The 20760-nt window shown below is 48.5% G+C and overlaps 1 protein-coding gene across 1 annotated transcript in view; it reads left to right on the top strand.

Moving 5' to 3' along the window:
* The window catches only part of MDGA1 (MAM domain containing glycosylphosphatidylinositol anchor 1), a 148867-nt gene that overhangs the window by 101871 nt on the left and 26236 nt on the right, over window positions 1-20760 (top strand). Inside the window, exons 11-12 of the mRNA XM_075708086.1 lie at window positions 15404-15581; window positions 16648-16671. Of these exons, the coding sequence (XP_075564201.1) occupies window positions 15404-15581; window positions 16648-16671 (202 nt within the window). The remainder of the gene's footprint in view (window positions 1-15403; window positions 15582-16647; window positions 16672-20760) is intronic.

Here is a 20760-nt window from a genome sequence, read left to right on the forward strand (position 1 = left end):
CAGCATCTTAAGGATGAACAGGACAGCAGCAGCAGCCTGCAGTCTCAGGGTGGGGTGAGGGGCTGTCTGGGAGATGTTAACTCCTGCTGAGCTGGAATCCAAAGAGCAGCCAGTTGGGATGCCTACTGGTTGTAAAATGCTTTGCTGGTTTTCATTTTGCTCTCCCCAGTTTGTATGAAGAGATCTTGGTATATGTAATACGAAGATCCCTAAGTAGCAGGATGCTTTGCAAGGCACCTGGGAACCCTTGAATTAAATTTGCGTGCTGCAGCTGCTGAAAATGGGGCTGCGTGAGAGTAAAAGAGCTGCTTATTAATTGGCTGGTGCTGTGGCTCTTCCAACTCTTCCTGTTCAACAGCTTCCGAGGGCTGGTTGGGCATTCTTGGGGGGGATTGCAAGCAGTCTGGGGGAATTTGGTTTCCTAAGCTATGCATAGGGGCTCCCAGCAAGACAGGCAGGTGCATTTCCACAGGAGCTGATTGTTCCCAGCACTGTGGAGCAGGCTGAGCGGCACAGCAGACGTACCAGTTCCAGTAGAATAAGAATTAACTTTCGATTAAAATCAAATAAACAGCCTGACAGCTTGGAGCCACTGACCCAGGCAAAGTGCATACAATAACAACGCAGCAAATAGGCTGTTGTTTGCCGGAATGCATCGGTCAGGTGGGCTTAGGCAGTGGCATTGTGTTGAGTGGCAATTCAGAGGGGAAAACATCCCCGTGGAGGAATGGCAGGGGCCTCACAGACATCTGTCCTGACAGCTTGGGAGGTTTTTCCTTTCTTGCTCCAAGGCAACTGATCCAAATGCCAACCACCTTACTGCACCTTAGCCAGTGAACTTAATGACTTCACAGCCTTCGGTGGTTTGGTTGTGGGCAGATGCCATGAGGCTTTTGGGCTATTTGTTTGGTCAGCTTTTTTTCTGCCATGTATTCTTGTAGCATAGAAAGGCACTCAGTCACTGCACTCCAACTGAAAATGTTTTTCATTGCTTGGGGATTCAAAGCAGCCTCCCCAAACCAGATCTTTGCTTAAAAAATAAAAAGCCTTTTAAGTTGCTTGTTTCTCTCTGTGTATTTTATCCCCTACCAGAGCTCTGCTCTAACATTAAAGAGAAATGAAAAGCCATCTAATATTGCAAGCAGGTTGCATCCTGGAGGAAAGATCTGAGTTGGGCTGGTGGTTACGGTTACAGGGGATAGTGGCAGAATTACTGTGCACTTAATGAGCTGGAACCCATCTGTGACCTGAGGCTGCAAGAGAAAGAGGAAGGAGAAGGTATTGGTGCAGTAGGGAAGTTTAATCTTCATTGTGCCCCTCAAGGAGACCTGAGGCTGCCATCTCCTCCGTACCTTCTGATATGCAGGCTCGGGCCAGAACAGGGCAGGTTAACACATTCCTGCCTTTCCCCTACTTGGAGCAGGCTCAGCTCCACCTGCCAGACAGACCCCTGAAATTTGCACCGGGCCAAGCCCCAGACCCATTTGCTAAATTAGCTCACTGGGTTGTCACTTCAGATTAATTCCCGTCAGGGAGACTGTCTTTAATGAGACTGGCCCTGTGCAATGCCTGAGTAATTGTACGGTCTCTCTTTGTTTGTACTTTCATCCCCTCCATGTTGGATAAACATCCCCTGCTGTCTACAAACTCATCTGGGCTCTGGAGCCGGCTGCCACTTGCCTCATCAGCCAGCCAGAGCAGCATTAATGAGAGCTGCGGCAGTGGGGAGCCGAGCTCACCGTGTGGGGAGGTGGCAGATAACAGAGCTGTTTGCACAGACATAGGACAGGGGCGTTAGCAGGAATTTAATGATTGTGATTAGAGCGGAAGGTTAACTCCACTGATGGCCATCGCAACACGGCGGGAGAGGTTTTATGCTGAGGCTCGTGGGCTGCAGATCTGTATCGCTTCATTTCTGCCTCTGAGTTGTTCTTTTGCTCTCCTCTGAGCCCACTTCAGCAGCGTCTGTCAACTGCTGTCTGTCTTTGGCTTCATTAGCACATGGAGCCAGACGCCCCTCCAAGGGCACGCAGACCAGGGCAGGGACGTCTCTCCTTCTCTTCACGCACCAAGCAGGGGTAGTATGACTCGAAAGGGAGGGTGAGCAAGCAGCGCACCAGCCCATAGTCTTTTACATAAACGTTTAGTTGAGTGCAGCGTTAACTCGCACTGCTATGCTTCCCCCATTCATGCACCACCATGGTTTGATGAACCCACATGCATGGCCCTTGGCACATGAGGAACCAGCCTAGTGAAGTTGGATGTATCTTCCAACGTTTGCAAGTAACCCTGTAATAAAATAAATAGCTAGTTTGTGCAGCCAGGGTAGAACGAACTTCCAGAGCAAGCTAATCCACCCAGCCCTGTATTCATAAGGAGTGAGAACATCCACACCAAAAGCTTGTCTCCTCCCATCTTCAGCAGTAGCCAGTGTCCGGAGAAGAGTATAAAAGCGAGACAGATACATGCAGTATTTTTTCTCTGCTTCTAGATACTATAAGCCCACTTGTTTATGGGGCCCCAGGTTAGGAAAGGCTATGAACACAGAAAGGCAGTGTACTCGAGCAGGTGGTGGTGTACTTGAGCAGGTGGTGGCACTTGCAGCAGCTCAGCCCTGTGCTCTGGGAGGTGAATGAAATCCTTTTTCTTCTACAGACACAACCATGGCTTCAGGCGAAGCTTCTTGGGAAACTGAGCAGCCGGCGCCTCAGGGGGTGGCCTGAGGGCTGCACCTCAGGGCCGGGGGGACGCCGAGGGCTAGGAAAGAAGGCAGCTCTAAGCAAGGCAGGCAGGGGTGACTGAACTCGCTTCACAAACCAAGGGTCTAACATTTTGCCGCCTCAGGGGGATGACATGCTGTCTGGGCAACGCTGCCATCACCAAGGCAACCGTCTCACGCTGCTGACAGGCCTGGGTCCATAGCCCTCATCCCGAGGCTGACTGGGGCATGTGCCACAGTGGCCCCATCCTGTGTGTCCTCCCACTAGTGCTGCGGTGGCTTTTCAGCTGGGGGTTGCTGCAGGAGCTGAGGAGGTGATACAGTGAGGTTTTATGACAGCTTAGCTAAAAAAGCAGTCAGGGCTGTCCTCTTAACTCCTTTTCATACTGGAAGATGAAAAGCTTAAAGGATGGCTTTGTGACTTGTAAAGTGCGGATGGATCCATCCTGCTCTGGATAAAATGTGACCTGTGGTGCACTCGCCTGGTGTTACCTGGAAAAAGGGAAAGGGCTTGTGGTGCCACATCCACCAAGAAATCCTCTTGCTGAGAGGCTGCTTAACTAGACATCCCAGTTTGATACCCCAGTGTGGGACAGACAGGGAACATGAAGAAGGGATGTGCGAGTCCCTTTTCCTTTCCTCCTTCCTGCTAGAGTACCGCAGTCCCAGCCGACTGCAGCGAGGAAGGTAGTGTGACTTCCTGTGAAGCAGCAGATGGTGGCCCTGGCTGCATGCAAGATGCTGCATGGATCAAAACACTTGTGGGGTGTGACAAATGGCACATCCCTTTACTGTTCATCATTTCACTTGATACGGGTTGTGCTGGTCCTGTCTCACTGGCATTAGGACTGGGGACTGCAGTGACTTTTGCCTTACCACATTTGCCCAGGACTGAATCTCAAAGCAGACCTTCTGTTGTAGGAAGGCTTATAAGTCATGCCTGCCGGAAAGCTTCTTTAGTCCTGTCTTCTTTTTTGCCTACCTTGGCTGCCAGTTTGATGTCTGATCACAGGCTGCTGTCGTATGGGACAACGTCAAATCAATGCAATTCCACCTACCTGCTGGGCTGTCCTCTGTAGCAGGAAAAGGTGTTTTTTCAGCTCTAATGCTCCCATCTCCCCTACTGATGCTCTTTTTTTTTTTTTTTTTAATTTCAACTTTTGTTCAGGCAGTGAGAATAGGCAGATTACATTTGTGCTCTCGAGTCAATTGCCTTCAGTTTTGCTAGTGGTGTACGTGATGCTGTGCAGAACTCAGCCCTGAAGGAGGTGGAAAAAAGAAAGAAGCCAGTGTGTCAACCAGAGGTGTGCTTGGTGGATGGTTCAAACAACCATCATGATGCAAAGCCAGGGAAAGGAAGAGAAGGGAGAGGTGACACTGCCTTTTTAGGCTGCAAGAGGAGGAGAGGTTTGGGACATGCACTGGAATTGAGTGACAGCCACGTGTTGGTGGAAGGAGAGCTGGCTGATCAATAGCGTTTGATGGACAAGCTGTGCTTGAAGCTTAATGAGATTTCTGTGTGGGACCTGGGGGTAAAGCAGCAACTTTGCCACAGGCATTTGGGAGCAGAGGGGGCAGGATCCTGCCTCAGCTGTGCTCTCTGCTGCCTGAAAATGGGCCACAATGTCAGTCACTGCAGCTGACAGCATGTTGAGCCGTCTGTCTTTTCATCCCTAGCAATCTGTCATGGGGGATGATGTGTCGATGAGACCTGCTGCTAGAACAAGGTCCTCTCTAGCTGTGCTGCAAGGGAAGACTCCAGGACAGCTGGATGTTCGGTGGGGGTGGGAAACAAGGAGCTTTTTCCACATTTCATGTACATATTCTTAACTGGCCGAGTCAGCAACAGCAGAGCTTCCACCCAACAGAAAGGAAGAGAGTTTCCTCCTGGCCATTGCTCACTGCAGGCGGAGGTGTCTGCCTGGCCACGGCTGTCATTAGCCCTGACAGACAGAGGATCAGAATGCTTCCTACAAGGCTGGCCAGGGAAGCTCAATACAGGCCTGGCCAGCACTGATGGGTCAGTGGGTTCAGTGGAAATGGCTGGGAGCCATGGGATGAGGTTTCCCCTTTAGGTCTGCCTAACATCGTCCAGTGCCACTATTGAGACTTCCCTTTGCCCACGAGAGTTTAGCAAACGATGGCTAACTAATGAATTAGTCTGACTACTTCTGTCTTTTTGCATTCACAAATAGCTCTTCAGTATGATTCATGGTTTTCCTGAGCTGGTTATCCCTGGTCCACAGATCATTTGCAATCATTTAGTTGGGAAAATTAGTAATATGAGCGGTGGCAGGTTAGTTATGCCTCATGGTACCCTTTCTCTTCTCTGATGATCCAAAGTAAGTAAGGTAACCTGCCCAAAACAGGGTAGCTGAAGGTTTTACAAGGTGGCTTGGTGTTCATAAGATGCCTTACAGCAGAGACTTTGTCTTAACATTCACTTTTCATAAGCTCTGCTCCTAATGCAATTCAAGTACTTGACTGCGCAAGAGCAAAAGCAGGATATTGTTTAGCTTTCCTAGTACAAGGGAATAATTACAGTTTTCCCACTCTTAGCTCTGTTTGGAATAGTTACAGTGCTTGAGAAGAACAGTACAAATAATCTCGCTGGAAAGGCTCATATGATCTTAAAACACATCTAGTAGCAAAATCTCATCTATCTCTAGCTCCTAACACCACTGTTCAGTGCTCATTCAGGGCAAGGAGAATGTGAGAGAACAGATAATCACATTCCACCAACCAATATACCCCTCATATCAGACTTGCAGGCTTGAGATGTTGTTTTTATACCATTGAGCTTGTTCTTATCCAGCAGGCTGTTGGCTTGTGTTTTACAAAGCTGAGCACAGGATGAAAAATGCTTGCCAGGTATCCAAGATAAAAGCGAGTCCTTTGTGTGCAGCTCTCATATCCACACTCCTTCGGTGGCTTCAAGGGGTACATGCCAGTTATTGAGTCTTTCTGAGAGTCCCTATCGATAGGCTGTGATGCAGCTTCCTCCCATTTACTCTGCGCCTCTGTTGTTTTCAGCAGGCAGCCCATGTTCCTCCTACTGCTTCAGAGTCTTTTCTTTGTGCACCTTTTTCCCCTTCCCTGTTCCCCCTCCTATTTTCTACCTCTTCTTCCTTTTGTTTCTGTTTCTTTTTTTAAGTTTGGGTTTTTTTCCTGGCTCTCGCTTCCTAGAACCTGTTGGAGATAAGAGGAGAGAGTGTGTGAAGGGGAAAGGGTTTGGAAGGGTGATGTAGTCTCTCCCGTAGCTAGTGACAAACAGGCAGGAGTAGGCACTAGATAGATGTTTTGACTGTGTTTTATAAAGAAATGAAACTTCTTCAGTCACGCTGCCAGTGCAGGCTGCATGGAGTAATGCGAAGGGCTTTATGGCTCTCCCTGCATATGCTGTGCTGCCTGTCCCTTCTTTACTAGAGGCAGGACTGCAAGTGCAGTCGAGTTAGAGGTGGCCATAGGCTCTGGAGTGATACTTACCTATCTACTTTCATTACACGTACCAGACTGGGAAGCCCAGAGTCCCACACAAAGGCTGTTTCTCCTCCAGTAAGCAATAGCCCCATTCTTTATTAATTGTTGGTTTTAAGGGTAAAGGTGCCCTAACAGTGGGCTCTTCCAGCATCTGTAGAGAACCCAAAAAAAAAGGCCTGGGAGATGACAACTCTTGTTGGTGGAGCCTGTCTCCCTTGGTAAGTCACAACCACGTTATAGACAAAATGTCTCAGAACTCAACCTAACTGCAGCTGAGTAAACCTGGGCTGTGCAGAGCCTGCTTGATTTTTCTCCTTGGAGCCAGAAGTTCTGACAGCATGGTACATAAACATGTATGTGGCTCTGGCTGCAGGCAGTCATGTCCAGTGCAAGGAAATGGGTGGAAGAGGAGACTCTACTCACTGAGATCAGGGATAGGTATAAAGTTGGATCCAGTAAGGCCCCGAGCAGTGCCAATTTTCAGATGTGAGCCTCAAACCAGACAGGAACCATTGCTCTGGGCAGGAGGGGGCTGTGAAGCAACATGAGGGATATTGTCCCTTATTCAGCTTATGCCTGTGCTGCAGGCAGAGGGGTGATTTCAGGCCCTGCAGTGCATAGTCAAGAACAGGTAGGATCTTGTGGCAGCAGTATAGAGCTTCCAGTCTGAACAGAAGGACGACGTGTGTCTTCAGGATCGAAGATATGTCTGTGAGACAGTAAGAGAGAGATAACAAGCGTAGCTAGACATACACGTAACCTGCCTAGCTCAGTACCAACCACAATGACACCATCACAGGCTCCTTGCACAGACTGGAAAGTGCATGGCTCTCCCTCCCTTGCCACCCATCACCAAATTCAGGTGCTTGTTTACCATTTTCTTCTCTAACTCCTGGGCTCCATCCCTGGAAGTGTTCAAAAAACAGGTAGATGTGGCACTTCGGGATATGGTTTAGTCTAGTCTACCCTTGATTGGTTTAGGTGGGCTTGGTAGTGTAGGTTAATGGTTGGACTGGATGATCTTAAAGGTCTTTTCCAACCTAGATGATTCTATGATTCTGTGATTCTATGATTCTCCTTCCTCAGGAAATGCAGCCATGCGATGCCCCAGTAAGCCCATGGCTCATGAATTTGCCAGTCATGCTATGCCTCAGTTAAGGCTTTTACTTGACTGTCTCCCTGACAGAGTGAAGATTAGGTCTATTCTTCTTAGACCAGGGAACATATGCTAATAAAATACATATTGCTTTCTGATCAGCCCCTAATGAAAGACATTATTGAAGAGTATGGAACAAGCACTTACAGTAATTCATGACAGCACCAATTTGGCTTCTCTGGGAAGCTGTAAACTGCTGCTCTTGGCACCTAATGAGGATGGGCAGCTAGTTGTGTGTGCAAAAGGAAAAGAGGGAGACTGCCTCCTGGCTTAGGTGGCTCCGGCTGTCCTCGGTAGCTACTGAAGGTCACAGCTGCTTCTCTCCTTGGAGCTGGGGATGTCTCAGCCCAGAAAGGGAGCCTCCTGTTAAGTACAATTTAGGAGAAAAAGCTTCCAGGACTCCTTATTTAGACTGAATAATGGATTTGCTTTGGCCATCCATGCTTGCTTAACCCCCCCAGATGTGAACCTGTGTGCATGACTGATGAACAACATAGGTATGAATTTCAGGTCACTGGTGTGCTTGTCTGGAAAATGCCAACTTTATATTTGCAATGTGATTTTTTGTTCTGGAAGCCCCTGATGAGTAATGGTCATCAAGCAAGGAAAATGAAATAAATCCAAGTTTAAACTGACCCTAGCCCTTTAATTAATTCTGTTAATGCTTGACATCGTTTTCATTCAAGGTGGCGGTGGAACTAACCCAGGAAAATATTTTAATCTGATCTGATAGGCAAAGGAAGTTTGGTGAGAGATTATAGAGAAATATCACTGTGACTGTCTTTATATCTAAACCAGATTTCTCCACTACCCAGAACTTACCCAAATGCCTTTTCCAGATGGCAGCTACCTTGCTGAGGGGCCAGGCATCTTCCCCATGGCTGATACCAGCCAGTCAGATCAGTATCCCCTATTAGGATTGTGCTGTTGAAATTTTGTGCAGCTGACAGCAGGTTGGGAGGGAATGCCACCTCAGTGAAGGATCAGGATATCATAGGGAAGGTCTGAAAGATGGAAAACTGCTTGAGTGGCTCAGGGGGGATGAAATGCAGCAGTACAAATGCAAGGTCAGGCATGTGGAGAGTGCTATCAGAGGAATTGGCTACAGGCTGGGAGCTCGTAAGTGGGAAATGACGGAAATGGAGGAAGGATGTGGGTGAGTGTTGACTTCAAGGAGCTGCTGGTAAGATGCAGAGGTGAGAAAGGGGAAATGTACTGCTAGGTGAAGCCTGAGGTACTTCCAGGCAAGGTGGAGAAGTGCTATTGCATCCTCTGTGCAGGGCTAGGATACCCACCTCCAGCAAGTGGGATCATGCAGAAAAGGATTATAGAGTAGATCAGGGAAAGTGAGAGTCTGTGTTACAAGAGGAGGCAGAGTGCTCAGCTTGTTTAGCCTAGCAAAGCAAAGGCTGAGAGGGGGTGTGATTGCTGTCTATAAAAACATCAGGGGGTCAAGCAGCAGGGAGGGAAAAGAGCTGTTTAAGCTAAAGGACAATATTGGCACAAGATCAACTGGGTGCAAGCTGCCTGTGAATAAATTCAGGCTGGAAATGAGAACATTAGGGCAGTCAGGCTCTGGAACAGCCATCCAGCGGGAGGAGCAAGCCAAACAGGAATGGCTTTCAAGATGGGATACAGTACATTCATAAAATGAATAAGCAGAGGTAACCCCTGTGATAACAGGGGACTGGACTCTGTCAGCCAGGAGTGTACTTCCCCTGCTGTGTCCCTGAACGTGGCCATGCTTTTCCCTTCTCTGAAATCCTGGAGGATAGGAGGGGGCTGCTGCTGCAGAGGGGTTTTATCCCTCTGCCAAAATACAGAGAGCAAGAATCAAATCTGTGGTGTTCAGTTGCAATGTCAAAGACAAACCATCTTCCTCTGCTCTGTCCTGTGGTGTCAAGGTGTCATCAAGGACCAGAATCTCAATCCGTTGCCATGTGTCAGAAAGTCCATGGGAAAAAGTGGGAGAGAAGGGTCAGAACCTCAGAAGAGGTTCCTAAAATTCCCTGTCCCCACCTCCCTCCTGCCCCTGTTTCTGAGCATTTTTCATTCCTCTTTTTCCCGAGGAATTTGCAATGATCTTATTCTACCCATGCAGCTTATCTCCTGGGCTCTCATTCTCCAGCAGTGGAGAATGGGTCTGTCCCTTGGATAATTTGCTTTCAGTCTTTGACACTGTAAACTCTGACATGCATAAATCCTGTCATCATCTTTTCCTTTTTTTTTTTTTTTTAAATTTAAGAAGTCCGTGGCATCTAAAACCTTTGAAGTCACCTCTCTGCAAGGCATCTTGTAGCTTTGGAGGTGCAGTTGGGGCAGAAATTGAGGGCAAGACATGTCTTCTGAGGTAGCAGGGTATTTTGCATTGCAGAGTCCCGTGTTCATCCCAGGAGTTGTTACTGGCACTGTAACTAAGTTCAGCCCCTTTCAGTCCCTAGGATGCGGTGCTTGGGAGTATCTTTCCTGGCTGTCACCTGGCTGTCACCAGTTTAAGGCCACAGACACTGTCAGTCCCATCAGGTTGATGGTGATGGTGTGATTGTTTCTGGTCTTTGTGAACACCACTCCCTTTGGAAGGGAGTAGCTGTGTCTTAGCTGGATTTTGTTGGGATGAGTTCATGGCAGTCGCAGCCATGGGGGAAATCTGGTATGAGATGGTGCCTGCAGCCCCTTAGGACAGAGCTATATGATGTGTCCAAGACTGTTGGCTAACAGGCTGAACTGGTAAAAATGGGAGGCTCTTTCACATCCTGAGCAGTATTACCTGGTAGAGGAAAAGTGCCCTTCTGCTGCTTTCACCTTCCTCAAGCCCCTGGACCATGCTAAACTGAGATGTCTCTGCCTGATGAGAAACTGGGCAGCTTGGCTGAACTGTCTGTTTTCCTGGGCACGAGAGACAAAGCTGCTTTTGCACCTACTGCTGCCAGGGTGCTAAGCTTTGAAGACCACCTTAATTGCTGGTTGCTTGAAGAGTGCAGCCCACGAGCTGCTTGGGCAGTTGAAGATTATTTTGTCCGCATTCTTGCCCCATGCTTCTTTCAAACTTATTTGAAATACCTGTGCTTCCTGCACCACCAGGCTCTGCGCGGCTCCTGGTCCCATGCATGTCTGCTCTCCAGAGCGTCCTGACTGTCACAGATGAGAGAGGAGGGCTGAGGTGGGGGAGACTCAGCCTAATGCCCCACCTGCAAGCGTGCCAGAGATGGCATCTGTCTGTTGTGCTCCTCTGTGGAGCTGTACGGGGAGCGAGCAAGAGCCTGTTGGAGGGAGGGAGCCTGCGTGTGAGGCTGCTGTGCCACACCAGCCTGCATTTGTCTGCCATCTCCTCTCCCTTTGGAGAGGCCATCCTGGCTGGGGATGGGAGCTGGGAGCTTTCCCAGTGCCCCAAGTCTGTGGTCAGCTGGCGAGAATGGAGTGGGAGCATGGGCAGCCCATCTCATTTGTGCTGCAGGAAGGAGCAGCCAGGGGAATTTGAATGAGGCTGAGAAAAAAGGGAGAGACAGTGAGCACATGCGGAAAGGATTTGGATGGGAGATACTGGAGCAGAGCTAGCCCTCGTGCCCTGAGCTGAGAAGTTGCTGAAGAAGCAGGACAAGTAAGGACAGAGTGACAGGAGTGAATAGCAATGCTGGGAAGCTGGATGCCCACAGAGCAGTTCCTTTGCTCCAATCAGCTTGTTGGGGAATCTGCATGATTTTAATGTACATTTTTCTAGCTGGTGTTTGCAACAATTCCCTGGGGCTTGGTGATGAAACAGGTTTTCTTTCTAATTTCTCCCTCAAACAAGCATACAGCTGCTTAATGTGCAGCTGGTTGTGAGACCACATGTGTGGCTACACAGGTCATACCAAGTCCCAACACAGGTAAGTTATCATGGTCTTGTGAATCCATGGTGTGGTTTGTTGAGTAGAACTGCAACAGTAACTATTGACAGATATGTTTATTAATATCCTGTGGCTTTATTATGTCTGTTAGCTGATATGTACCTGGCTTAAACATCATTCAGTCTGAAAACAGGATCCTTTTTTCCTTTAATAGCCTACATAAACAGAAAATGTGGTTTTGGTGGTGTCATACTTTGGACCCCTCTGCTATGACAGCATCCCAGCTGGGATGGAAGCAGAGGGCAGAGGTAGTGTGGCATCCTGCTTTTCTGTCTGAGGCTCTTGGTATATATTCCTGGACCATGAGCCATCTTGGCTGGCCACAGTGGGACAAGCGCTCTCTAAGCATCACGAGCCAGCTCAAATGATAAGACGGAGGACTGGGCAGACAATACCTACCAACAGAATGTGATGGTGAGGAATGAGAAAGGGCAGACCTAGCTTGCAGGTCCTGGAGGCTTGATGGCTAAGTATATACGAGCATGAGTGTGCTCTCCCGTGGTTGCTACACTGCTTACAAGTGACGGGGAAGGAGTCAGGTTGCACACTGCACATGTGAATATGTACATCCCATGCAGGGCTGATTTTGCCCTTTCTAAGGTGTTTTTAGTGAACCCATTCTGCAAGAAGATTCTCCCCTCTGCAGCCTGTGTGACATTCACAGCCAGCTGGTAGAAACTGTGGGTTCGTTTGTTTTTTCCCTTCCCATCCCCTCCCTCTCATTATTGGAAATGAAAGGAGGTGAAGGCAGAGATGAGGCTGTGCATTGCGCTGTGCTCTTGTTCTGGCCCCACTGGCAGCATCCCGAGCCTGGTGATGAATGAGCTTCTTGCGTGAGATCCTCCACTGAGGCTTCAGCATCTCTAATAAGGTGGCCAGCATTTCACTGTCCTCTGCGCCTGCCTCTGCTTTATTAACTGCACCGCAGCAATATTAAGCTGGAGCACTGGGCCAGCGTGATCAGAAGGAGGAAGGAGGCTGAGGAGGGGGGTGGAGGGAAAAAGATACCAGGGTAGCATGGGAGAAGAGCATGCACAGAGCAGGAGAACAAGGGCAGCAGCGGGTGATTGAAGCAGAGGATTAAAAAATGGGTTCCTGCTGGACTGATGCGGGCAGCTTTGCACAGAGCTGCTGCTGGCAATCAGGAAGGCAAAGGGTGTTCAGGAGAGGGGGAGACAGAGCCAGACCCAGACCTTGGCCTTAATGGCTCTGTCTGCTGGCCCCGTGCTAGTGACTGCAAGCCAGCACCTGCTCTGTGTGCACAGAGCAAGCGGCTGGCTGAAGCTGTCCCCTTTTTCTCCTTTGCACTAATTTCATGCCCTTTAAACTGTGCTGGCAGCACACCTGACCCTTTCTCCTGATGGCTGCAGCTAGCCCAGGGCAGACATTTGGCCCATTCTTCTGTTCACCCAAAAGAGCCAGTCTTTCGAAAGACATCCTGGGCCAGTTCTGTCAGGATAGCAGGACTGTAGGGGTTGTAGGAAGGATGTGTGGAGGGCAGCCTTGCTAGCAGCTAGTTGCTGTGTCTGTCCAAGTTGCAGGTTGAATAGAGACAGGACACAGGCTGAGAGAAGAGTTGGGTCCGAAGTATTTGGTGGAGGGAGAAGACCCTCACAAAACTTTTCCCCTCTGCTCCAAAAGGAGGCACATGCCAGGCTCCAGCTCTGCCTTTCCCATTACCTAGTGATCCAGGTCTTTCCTGGGAAGCAGGAGATTTGTGACCCATGGGGGGCATATGTGTCTTTATTAATTTTTGTTTCACAGCCAAACCTGGGTGGCAGCCAGGTATTTATTTGGTTAAACCCATGTGCCCTTGAGGATAGACTCAACTGGGGGATCTAGAGCTTTGCAGTCCAGACTGGAGGCTGATTTCTCAGTTTGTCCTGGATTAGGTGATGTGGGAGGGTAAGTGATTTGACATTGCTCCCAGAGGCTTTAGATACCCAAATTCCACCTAACTCCCAGCTGAGGTGGAATTTGCACTGTCTGAATCTCACCCTCAGGCTGCTTTCCAGCTCTCCATTTTGTTTTTCTTCTAAAGGTTATGTCTAGATGAGGGAAATGGCTCCTGACCTCCTCCTATTTGCTGGCTGCATTCCCAGCACCCCAGTTCATGGCAGCCTGCAGGGAGGAGCTGCCACCAGCCCCACCAGTCAGGCTCTGCTCCCCAAAAAGCTCTGTGCCAGGACCCGTACTGCTCCAGCCTTCTCTTTCTGGCTTGTGACCCCTTCCTCTCCTCTCAGATAACTGGGGGTCTGGTGCTGTGCTAATGATCCCAGGTGAGATTGCTGCTGCTGGGAGCCAGCTCCACTCTCGCTTGGTAGAGTGACGGTGCAGAGGACTGGCAGATGGGAGGGCTGAGCAGTAGGCAAGCCAGTTGGATCAGCACCCAGCTTGCATGCATGCAGATGGGGCGTTGTTGGTAAGAATGGGTCCTGGCAGCATCCCAGTGCCAAGTTCATGCTTGGTTCCCAGAGTCACTGCCCTGGTCCTGCCCACCAGGACTGCTCCCAGGTGCGTCATGGGAAGGCACCAAGCTGGGGGAAGGCACCAGAGAGGTTCTCGGCCTTCTGACCCATCTTGCATGGGGGAGGAGGAGGAGAAGGGTGCAGAAAGCAGTTCCTTAAGCAACTTGCACCCTGATCTCTTTAGGTACAAAGGTCTCTTTTAGGTACAATCTGTAAGGCAGGTACAAAGTTGTTGTTCACCGTGAGAACCACACACAGCCACTGGTTCCCAGGGCCAGTCCCTGACCCGACACGGTACCATGGCAGCATCTGGTCCAGCCCTGCCCCTTCGCTTGGGAGCACTGTCCAGCCTGTGGGCATATCGACTCAGGTGAGGAGGTGGGTCCTGGCCATGTTGGAAATGAACAGGGTTCTGGCATGGGAAGCTCTCCAGTGGCAGCCATTGGCTCTGAGTTTGAATTTAGGGTTATGTACATTAGGGCTGGAGGCAGGCAGAGGAGGGAATGCATGTGCTTGTTTTACCAAGCACCACATCTTGCTCCCCTGCCCTGCCTTGCTGATGGCCTTCACTCCTGCCATGCCCTCACTCTGTCTTCTTCCCCCACACTCTCTACACTGACAGATTTGCTGTAAACCTTCCTCCCTGCGTCCCTGTTCCAGTCGTCCTGTAACTTCAGAGTTAATGATAAACACAGAGCCGACCTATCAGGACAATTGCCTTTGTGATGAAACCTGTCAGCCTAGAGGATATATCAAAGGCAGGGGGAGGCTTAGTGTTTGGGATGGTGAACACTGGGCCATGGCAAGCCCTGACAAAGGTCTTTTTACCAGGGCCAGCATCTCCAATAACATACCAGGACCAAATCTTGCCACGAGGATCCAGGCACTGCAGGGCAACAGGCAGGAAACTGTATCTTCACAGTGCAATCCTTGTTCTTGTCCTTCCCCCACCAAGCAAGCATGACTGTGGCAGGGAAGTTTCACTGACACATAATTCATCATTTTTAGTGGTGGTGTTTCTGACAATGATATTTTTCCCATTGTTTTCTTGAAACTTCCCTGCTGCCTTAGCAGACTGAACAATGTGCAGGCTGGTATGGTTCAGCTGGCTTGGTTCAGCTTCTTCCTCAGTGGGCACTCCAGAGGACCACTGACTTGAACTAGACCCCTTGCTCTGGTCTGTGGAGGGGGCATGGGCTAGGGTTCAAGGGTGAATCCTATGGAAGAGTGATGAGAAAGCATGGCAGTAGACAGATCCCAGTGAAATGCCACAGGACCCAGGCAGCAACTGAATGAATTCTGCAGCAGTGATTGTGAACTGAAGGGTATCTTGGCAAAACGCCATGCTGACTGTGCACAGGACCTTGGTGCACTAATGGAGGTGAATTGGGTTCATTGCTTCCCTGTTGGAGACATTGATTTGACACATGGTTGCTCCAGGTCCTGTTCAAGTTGTCCCCCCCAGTCAGGAGGACCCAAAGGCTTTCCTTCAGGGAGAGTTCAGGCTCCTGATCACTGTTCTGTACCAGGGCTGGGAATTTTCAAACCAATTCTGCATGAAGATCTCATTGATAAACCAGGTGTATTTGTCTGTATAGGAAGAGGAGAAATAGGGTGTTAGATTGTGGATAGAATCCCTCAGGTCTCCAGTTTCAGGATTTTTCTTAACACTGTGCATTCTTTTTCTATGCAGCTGGCTCAGAGAAACACCATCCAAACCTTCATTCCTGTGCAGAAAATGGAGAAGGGCCTGTTGCTGGAGCACATCTTGCCCAACCTGAAAGTGCCTCAGAGCTATGAAGTTCGCCTGACACCCATCACCAGCTTTGGGGCTGGGGATATGGCTGCCCGCATCATCCAGTACATGGAACGTAGGTGTCTCCTCCTCGGTCCTAGCTACAAGAGCAGGTCTGAGCCTCAGGCCTAGGGACATGTGCATGTATAGATGTTGTCTCCCATGACCCTTGGGTAGATCTCTGCTCTACAGAGTTTTGATGGCACAGTGCTATCACATTTGGCCATATTTTGGCTGTTGCCGTCAATGCAGAGCACTAGATAGAGATTTCTGAAGGTCAGTCTCCATTCATCCTTCACTCAGCAGCTCTGACTCGCACTCTGCACTCTGTGGGCAGGAACGCCACAAAACCCCAGTCCCTGGTCAGGCCATGCTGCAGCCTCCCCTGGCACAATGGCATATTTTAGAGGACAGGCACTGGAAACTGCGTATTAGACACATGCCCATGAAAGTAGGAGGATTTAGGATGTCAGGGCACTTCAGTTCTTTCCAGAGCTGAATGCACAGTTCACTTCACTAGTTGCTAGTAAACCTGTAGCTCTGTCTAATACCCTTAATGGCAGATCATCCCATTGATACACATTGACCATGCTTCTCCCCAGCATCCCAACAACTAACACCTCTCCCCATTCTCACAACTTTATGATTTCTTTACTGCCCTCAGGAGTTGGATGCTGCATTTCAGCAGAAAGTACAGATCCCCCTCCTCCTGTGTTTGCGTGATTTCACACAAACCTCTTGTCCCATGGAGTGACAGCATACCTGTTGTCTCAGACTTCCACAGTGTCTCAAACTGTTTTGATGTCCTCTTAGACACCAAGCTTTGGTATCTAAGTAGGTGCTATCCCAGCGGATGCTCCAGAAACTACTTGGGTTGCCAGAAGGGTTTCCCTGTGCAATCCCAGGATCACCCCTTAGGTGGGATTTTCTTAAAGTCTGTTGCTGCTTGGATCAGAGAGTCAGCATCTTGTTCCATCACCAAGGCAGGCACTGAGCACTGCTGTTTCACAGGGATGCTGCTAGGAGATTTGTGCATCTATGACCTTTCTTGATGTGTTTGTTTTATTTTCAGACTGTGATTGTGATTTGTGATTTGAGGGAATGCTAGCTGTTCTGACTTGTTTTTCTGTTTCTTCTTCCAGCAATCAACTATCCCAACCCAACAGGTAAGCAACAAGACCTTTGTATTTATGTTTTGAATGTAATGCATGTTAGTCAGGTGCTCCAGCAGATCAGGAAAGCCAAACAGCTGGAATACACAGCTGACTTTGCCAAATCTTTTTCCCCAAAAGAGGATAAAATTGCATACACTAGTTCTTCCAGTAAGTAATGCCATTTGTTGTACCTCAAATTATTGCCAGAAGATATACACCAGAGATATACCTCCCACTCACACCTGATATCTCTGCGACTGGATAGGTTATGATTTTGAACCTACCCTCCCGCTAACACTAGCAATCTGCATTCAATAAGCATGTTATTAAATGTTTCCTAAAATATCTGTGTTTAAGGACTGTATATCCCCCATCCTCTTCTGACCAGGAAAGATACCACTTGACATGTCTGCAGGCTGGTATGGAGCAGTCTCCAGCTCAGATCTGGTTCCTCTTGCAAACTCCTTGACCACAGTCCCTTTCTTCTTTCCCTCCAGTGTCATCACTGTTTACTTGCTTATTTACCTTCTGGTCATTCCTGCCAAGATGCAGGCCCATCTTTATTGAGCACCCAGAGTTCCCATTGATTTTGAGAGCAGAATATACAACGTCTCAGAATGATGGTCTTTAACAAGAACATGATGCTGCCCATCAAGCATAAAAGAGGATTTCTAGCGTGCTGTAAGTAGTGGTGGAGTGATCTTCAGGGGATGAAACAAAGTCCCTTGCTTCAGTTGTTGGATATAAGCCCAGGCAAAGCTCTTGGGCAGAGATGGGCAGATTACTTGCCGGTGGTCCATGGGGAGCAGGTGGTTTCATGTAGCCATTTCTTTCTCCCTGTTTCCAGCTGCTGAATCAGCATTCAGTCTTTTTATATATTACTGTGTGTACGTGTAGGCAAGTGCTACTGCTGCACTGCAGGGTAGCAGTAGGAAGGAGAAGCCAGGATTAGGCAACGGCAGCCAGGAACCAGGGTATGGGGTTATCTTGTTAAGGCAGCCACGAGGCATGCTCTGAGGATGGTTTGATGAACCATTCTCTGCCTGATAGCAGGAGCTTCTTATAGAGTCAGAGGGATTTTGTGGCTCTAATTCTTGATTCCCTTTGCTTTGCTTTTCCCCACTTTCTGATCCTCCTTAAACATTCTGCATAGAAGACTCACTGGGAAACACTGAGTGTATTGCCAGGGACCCACTCCAGAATGTGTCCCTCAGTGTCCGCTGGAGGAGGCAAGCATCCCAGCCCATGGGAGGAAGTGACAAAATCTGGCCTTTTGCCACTTGTTTTTACACTACATAAATCACTGGTAAAGCCAGAGCAACTTTGATCCTAATTGTATCAATCTCCTGCAGTCTTTGTAAACTGAGCCTTCAGATTGCTCACCTGGAGTTGCTTTGGCAGTTTGACTGAGACCAGAATGACTGCATGAACTTTGCCTGTGGTGGAGGATAACTCAGCCATACTTGTATTTTCATGCAGTAAACATTTAGGGTTTCTCCTTGATACAAGTTACCCAACCTGTGCTGGATATTGGGACCTTTGGGCCGATCATCAGGGTCTTGCCCATGAGTTCATGCCTTGAGATTGACTGCCTAAAGTTGCATCCACCACATTTGCTTTCAGAGGTGCCCGTTCCTTTCAGACTGCTGCCAGTGAAACATGAGCCCAAAGGCCCTTAGCTCTCCCAGACTCTCATCCCAGTAACAGGGAAATCCCTGCTACTACCTCTTATTTTCCTGCTTCCCCCGCTACCACCACCCCCAGGGAAAAGGGTTGGGACAGGATTGTAAAGGTATCCTCACGCTAGGCTGCCCAGCCAAATTCTGGGAGCAAACACTGAGAGCTCTCAAGTGAAAGGCAAAGATTAGATGATTAATGCCTCTGGCAGCCTGATCCAAGGGTATGCACAATGGTGATTAATTTACAAACTCTGAGAGTCACTTAATACAATTATTTCTTCATGCATTTTCTCTCTCAGCCTAATAAGATGTTAATGACATTGGGGCAGGCATGCATGTGGCATGGTTACAGAGCCAGGTACTGGGGTTATAAAGCAAAAGCAATGTAAAAGCAGAGGAAGTGAACAAAAGACATGAGGATTTCAAATATTTAGAGGTTAGCAGTAAGACTGACCGTAATGCTTAAAAATCAGTTAATCTGGTTCTAAAAACCAGAATTTATCTTTAAAAAACTGTCTTAGAATTATCTTAATTCTAAGGTATTACCTAAAGAACTCTTAGAATAACTGATCATTTTAATGTCATAACTAGATTCCAGTGCTGGGGAATCTGCTCTGTCCTTCTTACCTCTCCCCTGCAATTTCATTTGGATATAGCCTTCACTTTCTAACCCAAACCCTGCAGTGCTGCCCCGCAAGCTATTCCAGCTCATCAGCAGTGGATGGTTTGGTTTGCCTGGTTCTTGCAGATGTAGCCTTGCAACCCTGGGGACGAGGGCATTAAGGAGCATATGGGATTGCTGGGGTTTTTTTTCTCTTGCCCTTCCAGAGCAGCAACACTGTTTCTCATATATCTGCAGTCTGGCTGTGTGTGGTGCTAAAATGTTTTGGGATCGTGGACAAGTACGGTGGGTGGTGATCAGTGCCAGATGCTGGTTGTTGTAGATTACCCTGGCTCATTGCTTACTGTCTAGTGCTTGTGTGTCCTGTCTCTGATAATGTCTCATAGTCCAGAATAGTCTGAGCTTGTTGCCCCTCTATGAACATGTGGGAATGAGATGTGAGCCTAATGTTTAGAGTTGGATTCCTCAAATCTGTGCCCACTCCTCAGGAATGTGTGTAACGCAAAGGTTAAAAAAGGTGACTGCCACCAATTCCTTGTATCATGATGGCAAATAGGATTGTCTAGGTCATATCATCCCCTTGTCACAGATGGAGATATTAAAGCAGATGGCAATCCAGTGTGACCCAAACAGTTATGGTATTGTGAAGCTTTCTTCCATTACTGGTTATAAATGCTTTAGAAACTTACCATGGAAAAGGCTGTTAAATGCTGTTTCTTAGATCCAACATACTTTGAGGTTGCAATACAGTTTTCATTGTCTTCATCTTCTAGATGGGGAAACTGATCTCCAGAGAGAAGGTGATAGCCTATGGGTCACGCAGCAGGTCTGCAACAGAGCTGAGGCTTGGAGCGTGGTCCCTTATGCTCCGAGCCAGTTTCAGTCATCAGACCACAGCTAAATGACGAAGGCAATTTTATTCAAGTGCGCTCCATCTGCTCTTCGCCCATAGTCTGCAGCTAGAATAGGATTATTATTTTTTGCATTCATCTGGCAGCCAGAATTTCAGGACCAGGGATGGCTTCCCCCTAAGGACTTGAAATGAAAATCTCCATTATGTTTCTCAAGAAGGCAAAGCAACAAGAAATGCTAATAGCCATGGCAGAGGGTCTCTCCCTTGAGAATGCAGGGAGGTGTCTGTAACTGGGAGCAAACGCCTCTGCACTTCAAGCTGCTGCCACTGCAAAGCCTGCCAAGGAAATCTGTTTGGTGAAGACAAGGCTAACTCCAGCCTTTGAGGAACCAGCTCCCCTGCCACCTCACCTCACCTCTAACAATTCAGAGAACAACTTCTGTGTTCAATATTTAAATCCACTGTTTAATTTTTAAACGGGAAGCTTCCTTTGTGCCGCAGTGCTGAGCCAGGATCCCTGGCAGATGGTGTGAGTCTGCATGAAGGTTTGCTTCATACAGCCGAGGTCAACAGTTAGATCACCACTGTGGCCTCTGAGACACAGCAGTTCATTTAAAGGTTTTCTTTTTGGCTGGATCTGCCAGGGTTCTCCTGGTGAGCCTTGCTGATAACCATCCAGAGGTGACGTGCTGGCGGTATCCCAAACCACACCGAACATCTCCTAGTTATTCTGGGCACCTCCACTTCTAGCTTGGAGAAAAGCCAGAGCTTTGCCTTCCTGTGGCTTGTTTTAAAACAAAGGACCAGGAGTCAGAGCATTTGGGTTCTGTTTCCAGCTTTGGCACTACCTGCTGTGACCTTAAACATGTCTCTCTATACTTTTGTGCATCTGTTTCCCCACATGTAATGCAATATATATATATAGAAAGAGGCATTGCTACCTCATA

This window comes from Pelecanus crispus, chromosome 3 (genome assembly GCF_030463565.1).
Source record: "Pelecanus crispus isolate bPelCri1 chromosome 3, bPelCri1.pri, whole genome shotgun sequence".
NCBI lineage: Eukaryota > Metazoa > Chordata > Aves > Pelecaniformes > Pelecanidae > Pelecanus > Pelecanus crispus.